Source organism: Nipponia nippon, unplaced genomic scaffold, assembly GCF_047370975.1.
Source record: "Nipponia nippon isolate SJK-2023a ecotype South Korea unplaced genomic scaffold, ASM4737097v1 scaffold_33, whole genome shotgun sequence".
In the NCBI taxonomy this organism is placed as follows: domain Eukaryota; kingdom Metazoa; phylum Chordata; class Aves; order Pelecaniformes; family Threskiornithidae; genus Nipponia; species Nipponia nippon.
The window spans coordinates 1790426-1804349 of record NW_028262351.1 but is presented as its reverse complement, the minus strand read 5'-3'; the positions used below and the strand labels follow the sequence as shown (position 1 = coordinate 1804349).

Here is a 13924-nt window from a genome sequence, read left to right as displayed (position 1 = left end):
TACAAGCAGATCAATGTCAAGCAACTCTCTGAGAAACCACTACCTTGGAAGACACTCCCCACACACCCGAGGACTTTTATTGCTGGGCATGATGTCATATGGCACGGAATATCCCTTTGGCCAATTTGACTGTATCAGTGGACAAGAGAAGATCTGCGGATGCCATCTACCTAGACTTCTGTAAGGCCTTTGATACAGTCTCCCATAACATTCTTGCCACTAAATTGGAGAGATATGGGTTTGATGGATGGACTGTTAGATGGATAAGGAATTGGCTGGGTGGCCATGTCCAAAGAGTTACAGTCAATGGCAAAATGTCCAAGTGGATACCAATAAGGAGTGGTGTCCCTCCAGGGTCCGTGCTGGGGCCTATACTATTTAAAATCTTCATCAGTGATGTAGACTGTGGTTAAACACAGTATAACCAGTCAGTCAAAAGATTTGATTATCATAGAATCTTTAAGATCATCGAGTCCAACCATTAACCTAGCACTGCCAAGTCCACCACTAAACCATGTCCCTAAGCACCACATCTACCCTTCTTTTAAATATCTCCAGGGATGGGGACTCAACCACTTCCCTGGGCAGCCTGTTCCAATGCTTGACAACCCTTTCAGTGAAGAAATTTTTCCTAATACCCAATCTAAACCTCCCCTGGCGCAACTTGAGGCCTTTTCCTCTTGTCCTATCGCTTGCTACTTGGGAGAGGAGACCGACCCCCACCTCACTACAACCTCCTTTCAGGTAGTTGTAGAGAGCAATAAGGTCTCCCCTCAGCCTCCTGTTTTCCAGGCTAAACAACCCCAGTTCCCTCAGCCGCTCCTCATAAGACTTGTTCTCTAGACCCTTCACCAGCTTCGTTGCCCTTCTTTGGATGCGTTCCAGCACCTCAATGTCTGTCTTGTAGTGAGGGGCCCAAAACTGAACACAGTACTCGAGGTGTGGCCACACTATTTCTGATACAAGCCAGGATGCTATTGGCCTTCTTGGCCACCTGGGCACATTGCTGGCTCATATTCAGCTGGCTGTCGACCAACACCCCCAGGTCCTTTTCCGTCGGGCAGCTTTCCAGCCACTCTTCCCCAAGCCTGTAGCGTTGCATGGGGTTGTTGTGACCCAAGTGCAGGACCCGGCACTTAGCCTTGTTGAACCTCATACAGTTGGCCTCGGCCCATTGATCCAGCCTGTCCAGATCCCTCTGTAGGGCCTTCCTACCCTCCAGGAGATCAACACTCCCGGCCAACTTGGTGTTGTCTGCAAACTTCCTGAGGGTGCACTCGATCCCCTCGTCCAGATCTTTGGTAAAGATATTAAACAGAACTGGCCCCACTATTGAGCCCTGGGGAACACCACTTGTGACCAGCCACCAACTGGATTTAACTCCATTCACCCCAACTCTTTGGGCCCGGCCATCCAGCCAGTTTTTTACCCGGAGAAGCGTACGCCCGTCCAACCCACGAGCAGCCAGTTTCTCCAGGAGAATGCTGTGGGAAACGGTGTCAAAGGCCTTACTAAAGTCCAGGTAGACAACATCCACGGCCTTTCCCTCATCCACTGAGCGGGTCACCTTGTCATAGAAGGAGATCAGGTTAGTCAAGCAGGACCTGCCTTTCACAAACCCATGCTGACTGGGCCTGGTCCCCCGATTGTCCCGTATGTGCCGCGTAATGGCACTCAAGATGGTCTGCTCCATGATCTTCCCCGGCACCGAGGTCAGGCTGACAGGCCTGTAGTTCCCCGGATCCTCCTTCCAGCCCTTCTTGGAGATGGGCATCACATTAGCTAACCTCCAGTCAATTGGGACCTCCCTGGTTAGCCAGGACTGCTTGAAGGGAATGAGACACGGACTCCGCATATGAGTTCAGGCGAAGACAAGCGAAGACACTTTATTTTTACAATCTATCCCTTCTATAATATGATCTAGTGTTCACGAGCAAGCAAAACCCATTTCATTGGCTACTGTCTTTCGTCCACACGTCTCTTCAGCGTTACTTATTGGTTCTTCAAGCTGGTGCACGCGAATTCCTCTTTCAGGGATGTATCCAATCTCATCCTTATTTTTCTGCCTCTGAGTTTCACAAACTTGTTTGTAACAAGCCTCAAGGCCACAGCTGCATTCCTGCGAACCTGTAACAAGCCTCAAGGGCACAGCTGCATCTCGTCAATGTAAAACACAATCTCACTTATTCCTACAAATCCCCCTTTTTGTTTTTTTTATCACAAAAGCTTGTTTAATCATATTCTATAGCATTTTCTATACCCAAGACACTAGACAAGAAACTATCATTATTATAGCGCAAAATATTAGTAACAAGAAAAGACCCATTTTGATTAGAGACATTATCCACCCACCAATTCCCCAACTTGTTACTAAGTGATTCAGCCAACCAAATCCATCAGTGACTTGTAATTTGCTAACTTCAAATCTTTGATTGCTTTATGGATTAATTCGGAGTTATCTGATAAGTCATTCCCCATCAGTCTTCTCGGCGTTCAGTGTCTTCTGCTGTTCGTTCTTGTTATCCGATCCAAGAGCCAGTCTTATGCACCTTGCAGGTACCCACTTAGGTCCTACATCTGTTGAGACACAAGCATACCCTTGACCCCAAGTTAGTAGCCGATACGGCCCTTCCCAACACCCAGTATTTAAATTTTTCATCATTACCATCGCCTTCTCCTGTGATATATGTGCCATTCCCAGCTCCATAGCTTTAAAATGTTTGACTATGGGTGTGACATCTTCATGTTGAAAAGGCAGCGATAAATGGTTTAGTACATATATAGCTTTTCCTAATCTGTTTTGGGGAGATTCCTGAGCTTCCCCCTCTTTTTGTTTTTGCAATAGAGTTTTTAAGGTTCTGTGTGCACGTTCTATAATAGCTTGCCCTGTGGGGGAATGGGGTATCCCTGTCTTATGAGTGATACCCCATGTGTGGAAAAATTTTTGTGTTGCATGGCTGACATATGCAGGGCCATTATCTGTTTTTATTTCTTTTGGAATACCAAGCGCTGCAAAGGCAGCTCGGAAATGGCTTTGCACGTGCCAGCTAGTTTCACCTGTCATTGCAGTGGCCCAGATTGCATGGGAGTAGGTATCTATGGAAACGTGAACATATCTCTGCCGACCAAAGTCGGGTACATGAGTCACATCAGTTTGCCAGAGCTGAAGGGAGGAGAGTCCCCTAGGGTTTGTCGCAAACAATGGGTGGGATGGTTGTTGTTGACAGTCTGGACATGTTTGCACAACAAGTTTTGCATCCCCCATAGAGACTGCAAATTGTTTCACAAGAGCTTTGGCAGATTGGTGGAAAAATTGATGCGATAATTGAGCTTGAGAAAGTGTGTTTGGTACTGGGGTATGTAATGCAATGTTCGTTAGGTAATCGGCTCGTGCATTTCCTTCTGTAAAGAACCCGGGTAAGTTTGTATGGCTTCTAATGTGGATTACACAATAGGGATGTTTTCGTTGTTCTATTAAGAATAATAGCTCCTTAAACTTCAAAAACAAGACTTCTTTCAGTATATGTTTTAGTTGTGCCCTTTCAATGCGTTGCACAATTCCTACAGCGTATAGTGAGTCTGATACAATATTTAGTGGAATTAGAGGCCATTCTCTAAAAGCCATGGTAATGGCATCCCACTCGACTAATTGAGGTGAACCCTCAATTTGTTCTATTTTGTGTTGCCATTGACCTTCTTTTTGCCATGTGATGACGGCTTTTCCTGTTTTCCCTGAGCCATCGGTGAACACTCAAGATGGCACTCAAGATGGTCTGCTCCATGATCTTCCCCGGCACCGAGGTCAGGCTGACAGGCCTGTAGTTCCCCGGATCCTCCTTACGACCCTTCTTGTAGAGGGGAGTCACATTAGCTAACCTCCAGTCAACTGGGACCTCCCTGGTTGACCAGGACTGCTGGTAAATGATGGAAAGTGGCTTGGCGAGCTCCTCCGCCAGCTCCCTCAGTATCTTTGGGTGGATCCCATCTGGCCCCATAGACTTGTGGGCATCCTGGTGGAGGAACAGGTCGCTGACTGTTACCTCTTTGATAACTGGGGCTTCATTCTGCTTCCTATCTCCATCTCTCATAGACTTGTGTGTGTCTAAGTGGTGTAGCAGGTCGCTAACCATTTCCCCTTGGATTATGGGGGCTTCATTCTGCTCCCCACCCCTGTCTTCCAGCAAACAGTCCTCAAACTCCTTTTAACTTAATGGCAAAGAACCTTCACTTTTGAGTGCATCTGCCAAAGAGAGGTCTACAGAAGTGGTATGTCATTTAGGACATTATGAGGGTGGTTCAGCTATTATATATTTAAGAAAAAATAGGGAATTTCATGAGGTATCAGTAATATAATAGAAAGCCTTATTTGTCTGGTAGATGACTCTATTCAGTTAAACTGAATAGAAAGGTATCAAAAACCTTATTTAGGTTTTACTCAGACTTTATTCCGCTAATATTTGGGGGGATTTGCCCAAGAATAAATGGTAGGAAGAAGTAACAAGAAATAGTGGCAATTAGCACCTTTCTCACAATTTTTATATACAAAACCTCTTATGAACATCATTAACATTGCAGACAGCTGTCCTCCAGATGAAGAAAACAAGTCAGTGGAAAAAATAAGTCTTAATCCTACATGGAGTAAGTATGGGTTTAGACTTCATTCATAAAAATATATTCTGTGAAATCAACGGAACAAATGTCACGTGCACTGCTAAACATATGTGCAGTATTTTGGGGACTTTTGTTATTTGTCCCAGGATACAAACACAATGACTATGAAACAGAATTAAGACACTGGAATCTTCCAACTCCTCTGCCTTTTACACCCAACCGCAAATAGAGATTGCACTGCCATGTTTCATTCCCAGCAGCTGAAGAAAAGATATCTTTATAAAGTGCTGAGCACAGCTCTGGCACTTTTGAGGTGACAACTTACGACAGAACAGCTTTATTTCATATTCTTTTCCTTCAAGCAGGCTGTCTCAGAGTTATTTAACTGATGTTAGAACAGTGTTAAACTTTAAAAAAAAAAAAACCAACAGAGATGAGAATTAAGAAGTACAAAGGTGTTTCAGGTTTACGTGGCAAGGTTTTGGTAGCAGAGGGCTGCAGGGCTGGCCACTGTGAGAAGAAACCAGGGGCTGTTCCCATGTCGGACAGAGCCAGTTCCAGCTGGCTCCAAAATGGGCCCACTGCTGCCCAAAGCTGGTGCCTCTGTGATAACATATTTAAGAAAGGGTAAAAAACGCTGTGCGGCAGTGTAGTGGTTTAACCCCAGCCAGCAACTAAGCACCACACAGCTGCTCGCTCACTCCCCCCCGGTGGGATGGGGAATCGGAAGAGTAAAAGGGAGAAAACTCATGGATTGAGATAAAGACAGTTTAATAGGTAAAGCAAAAGCCGCGCACGCAAGCAAAGCAAAGCAAGGAATTCATTCACTACTTCCCATTGTCAGGCAGGTGTTCAGCCATCCCCAGGAAAGCAGGGCTCCATCATGCGTAACGGTTACTTGGGAAGACAAACACCATCACGCCGAACGTCCCCCCCCTTCCTTCTTCTTCCCCCAGCTTATATACTGAGCATGATGTCATATGGTATGGAATAGCCCTTTGGCCAGTCTGGGTCAGCTGTCCTGGCTGTGCTCCCTCCCAGCTTCTTGTGCACCTGGCAGAGCACGGGAAGCTGAAAAGTCCTTGACTAGTGTAAGCACTACTTAGCAACTACTTACTTAGCAACAACTAAAACATCAGTGTGTTATCAACATTCTCGTACTAAATCCAAAACACAGCACTATACCAGCTACTAGGAAGAAAATTAACTCTATCCCAGTCGCAACCAGGACAGGTGATCACTCAGGACAGGAGAGGTGGTGTGTTGCATGGAGTTACTGAGCACTAAAACCAGCTCAGGTCAGGTCACTGCTGCACTTGCACTGCTTCTTGTGAGGTTCATCCTCCATTGGTTCGGGTGTTTTCTGCTGTAGTACTTCCTATAACATGCATCTCAAATCATGGGTTACAACAATGTAAAGGTATTTCCATTATAATCTCAGCCCCTGGTCCCTTTGGAACAGGCCATAAGGTTTAACATTGCAATGAATTCCTCCCCTTACTTCTAGCCTGGCTAGTGGCAAGGGGTTCCTGCTATACTACCTTTGACATATGGCAGCCACAGCAGTGGTGACATACAGCATCATAAAACACTGGCATCATACAACTCAAATCACAGGTTATTTTCACCCAGGATTAAATCCCCTTGAGGTACACACTGGACTTCCCCATCCTTCTGCATTATCCACCAAGTGCACCCAGGTCCTTGAGCAAAAGCAATCCCACAAATGGGTTTGCCTTTTCCCGAGGAAGGAATAACCAAGACTGTTTTTCCCATCCAGTTCCTTATATGTACTATGGGGACCTTATCTCCTTCCACAGTATGCAGGAGTTTTGACTGCACAGGGCAGGTCGACTGGCAGATCCTCTAGTATTAACCAGACAAGTGGCTTCTGTTAAATGTGTATCCCAATGTTTGAATGTCCCACCACCCATTGCTCTCAGTGTAGTCTTTAACAGTCCATTGTATCGTTGAACTTTCCCGGAGGCTGGTGCATGATAGGGGATGTGATACACCCACTCAATGCCATGCTCCTTGGCCCAGGTGTCTATGAGGTTGTTTCGGAAATGAGTCCCATTGTCTGATTCAATTCTTTCAGGGGTGCTGTGTCACCATAAAACTTGTTTTTCAAGACCCAAGATAGCATTCCAGGCAGTGGCATGGGTCACAGGGTATGTTTCCAACCATCCAGTAGTCACTTCCACCATTGTAAGCACATGGTGCTTGCTGTGGCAGGTTCATGGTAATGTGATAAAGCAATCTGCCAGGCTTCCCCATATTGATATTTCAGCCATTGTCCTCTATACCAAAAAGGCTTTAGCTGCTTGGCTTGTTTGATTATGGCATATGTTTTGCAATCATGGATAACCTGTGCGATAGCATCAATAGTCAAGTCCACCCCTCAATCACAAGCCCTTCCCTTCCTAGATATATGTTGCATCTCTTCCTTGATGGCCTGAGGTGCCATGGGCCCACAGAGCTAGAAATAATTCACCCTTATGTTGCCAGTCCAGATCCACCTGAGCCACTTCAATCTTAGCAGCCTGATCCACCTGCTGGTTGTTTTGATGTTCTTCAGTGCCCCGACTCTTGGGTACGTGAGCATCTACGTGACGTACTTTTACAACCAGGTTCTCTACCTGGGCAGCAATATCTTGCTACAATGCGGCAGCCCAAATGGGTTTACCTCTGCGCTGCCAGTTGCTCTGCTTCCATTGCTGTAACCACCCCCACAGGGCATTTGCCTCCATCCATGAGTCAGTATAGAGATAAATTACTGGCCATTTTTCTTTTTCAGCAATATCTAAAGCCAGCTGGATGGCTTTCACCTCTGCAAACTGACTCGATTCACCTTCTCCTTTGGCAGTTTCTGCAACTTGTCGTACAGGATTCCATACAGCAGCTTTCCACCTCTGATGTTTTCCCACAATACGACAAGACCCATCTTTAAACAGGGCATATTGATTCTCATTTTTTGGTAATTTATTATACAGCAGGGCCTCTTCAGCACAAGTCACCTCCTCAGGTGACACTCAAGTTTTGGCCTTCTGGCCAGTCCACGACCACTTCCAGGATTCCTGGGCAATCGAGGTTTCCTATTCGAGCCCATTGCATGATCAGCACAGCCCACTTATTCCACGTAGCATCAGTTGCAGGATGTGTAGAGGGGACCCTCCCTTTGAACATTACTTGATTTTTGTAACTGCAAACCAGAAGTCCCTTCATCAGGCTCAGAAGTAAGATCAGCCCTTCTACTCTGCCCAATAGAAACTGGAGCAGTAATTTTCCTGTATGGATGCCTTTTGGCTGTTATGGGCAAAACAGACTCGACTTGAGGAATTTAACTTAAACATTTAATTACTGATTTGGGCATTGGGGAAAAAAAGAAGGCAAACACTTCAGGAAAACACTTTTCTTCCCCCTTTGCCAGGCTCAACTTCAGTCCAGACACCTCTCATTCCCCCTTCATAGTCTCTACTCCCCTTGTTATCGGTGCATCTTACACTCAGTCCCTTCACAGTGAGGCCACAGGTGGTGCAGGAGGTTGGGGTCAGGACACAGCAGTTTCTTTCTGCCACTCCTTGTTCCTTACTCTTATCTTATCCACAGTTGGATTTGATGATCTTAAAGGTCTTTTCCAACCTAAACGATTCTATGTTTCTATTATCTTCTGCTGCTCTTTCCTTTTACTTGTTTCCTCTGCCCCGGCATGGGTTCCTCCACAGTCTGCAGTCCCTTCAGGGGTGTACCTGCTCTGTCATGGAGTTCCCCCTACTGCTCTGGCCTTGTTTCTTTTTTCTCTTGATATTTACCACCCTTTCTTAAATATGTTTTCATAGAGGCACCACAAACTTCTCTGTCTCAGCTTTGGCCTGTGGTGGGTCCATTGGTAAGCCAGCTGGAACCAGCTGTGACTGGCATAGGGTGATGGGTGCACTCGTCCTGTTTGAACTAACTGAACTTTGCTCCAGGTATATGCTCAACAAGTAGGCCTAACCAAAGTTAATCCTATTGTGCAAGGCTATCGGCAAGAACCCAGCACCAAAACCACAAAAATGGTTTGGCTGGAGACTGGGCTATAGATATCTGCATCCATCAGGGTCCATTGAGCTCTCCCTCCATAGCAGGTGGCTGCATGGCGGTGACCTCCCCTTGAGTAGGGATGCCTTTCAAGGTTACCCCTCGAGGCTGAGAGATCCCTTACCCAGCATCTGATGTCTACAGTGAAGTAAGCGACATTTTTTACACATCGAACTATAGCTTAATTATTAGATGTGTAGTAAGTAGTAGAGTGCTTGACTGCCATTTAATCATCATTTAATCATTGTTTAATAAAACCTTTTGGTTAATGCCACGATGATGACTTGTCTCAACAATTCTCCTGCAACAGTGCCCCAGGCTAATGCATGGAGGACCCCAATAAAAAGGAAACCGGGGTTTCTATATGTAACAATATAGTTGTGTAGACCAATCAAATTGTTCATGTTAAGGGGTGGGCTAATCAGTTACTATTGCTTGCATAATCTGTATGTACTTGTCCCATGCAGGTGGTGTGGACATATGGTCAGTGGTGTGTTCATCTTCATTGTTCTAAACAGATGCCCCATGCAGGTGTGGAGGGGTTTATCCTGGCTTCTGGTCGAGTACAGTTTTGGCCATGGTTATATGTCTGCTTTCATTGAAGGGTAAATCTTCTGTTGTTTTATTGTTGGTATGGGGTGTTCTCAGCCAGTGAGAGCTGGCTTAGGTTGGGTCTTTAGGTCACATTGACCCTGAGGTAAAAGCTCATAGTCTCAGGTAGTGTTCATTCTTCTAAGCAAGGCATATTGCAGTTAGTGCCTTGCCTTTCACAGCTTTTTACTTTATTCTGCTTCTGTAGCATAGTCGGTGTGACAGATGACTACTTAAAGGTATTTCAGAGTCGATTTATAGTCTAGCCATATGAACATTAGAGATGGGTGTGAATCTTGATGAAGTCAAAAAACTAGTCAGTCTAGTGGAAAACCATTAAACACCTAAGTGCTATGCTAAATTAGTACACTTGCCAGAAATTTAAAGAATATCGTATATATTATTTGATCTTCCTAATCACAGTAACTAAAACCATTAAAATATCTCATCATAATTTAATGTCAAAGGGTACACAATTATTCCCAAAGTGGTTGAATCATAATTTCTAGATAAAATTTTATGTGCCAGTTATTTGAGAAGCTTCCAGAAACAGAATAGCAAAACAGGAATACTACAAAAAATTAGAAAGTCAGTAAGGATGTAACGATAGAGCCATCCACAAAAACCATAGAGGCCAGAGAACTATGCTTCTGGATGAAAAATGTTTGTGTATTTGGAATAGATTATTTCAGTTTCTTAGTCTACATTTTTACATCTTAAAAAGAACTCTGAAAATTATTTAGAGATATAATAAAGAGCAATGGGTTGAGTTTAAGAATAGAGTAAAAATGAGAATAGAGTATAATTCATCGCATATCTACACAACCTAAGCGTCACTACTATTTTTATTTTGTGAAGAAAAAGGAAACATGGATATGCTGGAAAATGTCCCATTCCCAAGAAACTTAAAAATACTATCAAATCTGATAAATGACAGGCAAGCTATTAGATCTTACAGTAACAGTGTTATTGTAGCTATGTTTGTCTCAAGATACATCTTTTATTAGATTAGTGGACAACTTTTTCAGACCTGATGAAATACCCAAAAGCTTGCCTGTTCCTTTTCCATCTACATTTATTAGTCTAAGAAGAGATATTGTCCCTTTTGTTAGAACTTCTGATGTCATAAATCTTTTTTTATTTGAAAACTTCTTTGTTATTTACAATTGATAATCAGAGTTCCAAAACACAAATTTAGTGAGTGGCAGATTTGTAAGGTCTCGCTCAATGACCTCCTGCCAAGAAATGAGGCCTGAAACTTCCTTAGATGTCAGCAGGAACGAGAGACATTCTTTCTAAACTGAGCAGTCAGAATCTCCAAGGAGAGAACTCTCCACAACAACTTCTTATATCTCAAGCTTGAGCAGTACAGATAAAATTATGCATAACATTTCCATGGTTTCAAGATGACACAGATTTCTATTGATATATTTATGACTTTCTCATGATGGAAAGAGGCTGAAAGAAAACAGTATGTATGACTGTATCCTTTCTTTTTAGTCTTTATTAGGCACTTTGCAAATGCTGGAGAGATGCAGCCTTTGCCCCAAAGAGCTCGCCGTCTGTAGAACAAGACTCATTCTTCCTATTCTCCATTGGACGAAGTTTAGAAATTAACTTTAATACAGCAAATATTAACAAAGTCCTCACAAAGTGCTGAGTGGATGAATGCTGTACTTCGACCAAATTGAAACTCAAAAGATATATTGAAGACAAGTTTTTAAAAGTAACAGAAACAACAATAACAGTTCAAATGAAGTATAGGTATATTAGCTAATGCTTACTATCTAGACACTAATGACATCTGACTTTTTGGAAGAATTTAAGAATTTGTGAGCTAAGTCACAGAGAGAAAAAGAAAAGCAATTTAGAAATAGTAATATAGGGAGATGGCCTGCAAATACTTTACTTACATGAGAAATACTGCTTTAGTGATTGTGAATACTACTGCACTTGGTTAAATGACTGGTCTGCAAGAATAGGGCATAATACTTCTAATCCTCACTCCCTGAGAAAGATCTTATCTTAAACCACGTAAGCAGCTGCGCTTTATCCATTTGAGTTCTGTTGAAAGAAATGAGATTACTCAGGATAATGTTAGGAAAATCTCATTCCCTAACTATTGTACCAATTAGTCTTTATAGTATGGAATTGTACAAACTTTAAGATAATATATATTAGTTTACATTGTATACTGCACAGTCATGGTTAAGTAAGCATGACTAAAGAACCCCAGCTCATTGCAAAGAGGAGGACAGCCCCCACCCTGAAGAATAAAGGATACCCCTGGACTACCAAGAGAGAACACCAGCATCTTAGCCCCTCTAATGCTTCCGTGAAACCCTCCCATTATCTGGCATCATAGATAAATAGCCATAGCAAGACCAACTCCAGGGATGTTTAGATCAAGAAAGAAGCAGATGGATGATGATGCTACAGAAGTATAGTTGCTTTGCAAAACAGCAGTGTGCGTGTTAAGTAGTGATTGGTCAAATCATGTTGTACCTGAATGCTTGAAATATATAAGGACCATATGTAAAACCGCATTCAGGGGGCCCCAATGGAATGGGACACCTCATGCACACAAATAAAAGAATTACTCTTGTAATTCTATACTTTGTGTCCTAGCCTCTCTCTCCTCGGTTAGCACAGGCCAGTTTCAAAATTTTTGTAACAATAACAACCATATATACATATATCGATGAGATACCTAAAATACAAATATTTTGGAACACAGACTTTGTGTTTTATGAGAAGGAAGACTTTGTTGGATTTAAACAAAAATGACCAGCCTTATTAAACTATTTTATCACAGTAACAATTTCAAATCACAGCTACCAGCAAACATCCAGATTCTCAACTTATCTAGATATCCTAACATGGAGCACCTACAGCTGTCTCCTTTCATAGGAAGGGGAGAGAAACCAAAAGCTGGACAAGTTGCGTGTAGTGATGTACTGCTAATGATGCAACCCAAATGATGGAGGAATTTACATCTACAAGTTCGCTCATACCAGGCAAGTCAATCCCAGCCAGGCCTAGGCAGGTACATAGCCACCTCCGTACTTCCACAGAGCCCACCCTAGGCAAGGTCGAAAGGTTGCTCCTCCCAAGGGCAGGCAGCCTTCGGTGGGCGCTGGCACTCGCGGCATCACAACCCTCACCCTCTCCCTCTCGTCTTGCCCTACGAAGAGAGACGGCGGGGGAGGGGCAGACACACACAACCTCGACAACGCGAGAGATTAGCACCACCCCAGTCTAACCACGGCAATACTCACCCGCAGCAGGAAAAAAGCGAGCTGCAGCGATGCGCGCGCGCGTACTACCCCTTTTCGCCCCGCCTCCCTTCCTAGCTCTTCCAATCACGTGGCGCGAGGAGGCGAGGGTCGGGGTATCACGTGAGAGCAGGAGGCTGGGTCTGGTGACCCAGACTGGAGGGGAAGATGGCGGCGGAGAGAGAGCCTCCGCTATTGGCGGATATACAGCCCGCCGACTTCGAGGTGCTGGAGGATAGCAAGAACGTCTTTGCTAACCCTGTGTCCATCTTGGAGGTGAGAGCCCGCCCGCCCTGCAGCCGCCCTCTCTCCTTCCCTGGTGCACTCTGTTACAGCCGTTGCCCAGACCCCTGCGGTAGAGTGTAACGGTGCCGGCGCCCATCGGGCCCTTACTGACTACCAGGGGTCCCTTCCCACCCCCATCTCGTCCTCGAGCTGCGACCCTCGCCGCTCTCCTCTTCTCTAGGAGCGGCGGCTCCTTGGCCCTTGCCTTTTGGTGGGGAGAGGGGCCCTCGCCAGGGCCTCGCCCCCTCGCCAGGGGCCCTCTGGGGCCCTCAGCCCCGCGCGGACTCAGTCGTTCCCCTGAAGTATTTCTCATGTCAAAAAAACCTACGGAAAAGTCTTTCTCCAAGTATCACACCTACAGTTGTTCAGAAAAATCAAGAGTCGGAAAGATCTAAAAATGTGTGGTGAATACATCTATGAACTACTCTTGCTTTCCATGTCAGGAGTCTAATAAAAAAACCCCACTACAACTGAATGTGTAAATACTTCCTAGTTTTGAAAAATGCTCATGTGTTCATTAAAGTGGGAACTTTTTTCTTAGTTGCGACCATGTTTCACCTGTGCTAGTCTCTTATGGAAAAACTTTGTTCTCCCTGTACACAGTTATCCGTTTAAAAAGAAAATTGTTTGTGTTCCTCTTTTGCTGAAGTTTCCTGTCCCTGACTTTTACAGTAATAGGGTCAGTGCGTATTTCTTTGTTTTGCTCTGACTGTTGCCTATCCTTAAAAAGGTCAGTAAGTAAAGAGGGTCTTAAATGTGTTTTTTTAAAGACACTTGCCTTATATGAAGTAGCTTGAAAAGTTTTGTTTATTTTTTTTCTTTTTATATATAATCTGTGCAATGCTACAAAAAAAAATTGTGGAAAATACTGTGAAGGAATAACAAATGATGTGATTTGTGAACCTGCAGTTGTCAAGAACTATTTTAATAGACTTCCGTACATCTGTGTGTGGTACAGTGTGTATTATTGGAGTTTTGTTTTGTACTTTCAGAAAAACTGCAATAAAACATAAATAATTTCTTTATTGATGTGCTCTAGAATTAAACCTCCAAGAGATGTGATAGAATCAATGCCTAAAACA

General features: G+C 44.0%; 1 protein-coding gene and 1 long non-coding RNA gene across 6 annotated transcripts in view; one reads left to right on the top strand and one right to left on the bottom strand.

The window, feature by feature from the left end:
• Window positions 1-1856: 1856 nt before the first annotated feature.
• LOC148054154 (uncharacterized) lies at window positions 1857-12658 on the bottom strand. The gene is made up of 3 exons (XR_015707600.1): window positions 12561-12658; window positions 12297-12466; window positions 1857-2577 (listed from the first exon to the last, which is right to left on the bottom strand). It is a non-coding gene; the product is annotated as an uncharacterized LOC148054154 (long non-coding RNA).
• A 24-nt stretch (window positions 12659-12682) lies between these two features.
• The window catches only part of LOC104021601 (sorting nexin-2-like), a 46807-nt gene continuing 45565 nt past the window's right edge, over window positions 12683-13924 (top strand). For all 5 annotated transcript variants that reach the window (XR_015707599.1, XM_087770700.1, XM_087770699.1 and 2 more), the window contains exon 1: window positions 12683-12833. Coding sequence is in view for 4 of the 5 variants with exons in the window: in XM_087770700.1 (XP_087626826.1) it covers window positions 12726-12833 (108 nt within the window). In the remaining variant the exon portion in view is untranslated. The remainder of the gene's footprint in view (window positions 12834-13924) is intronic.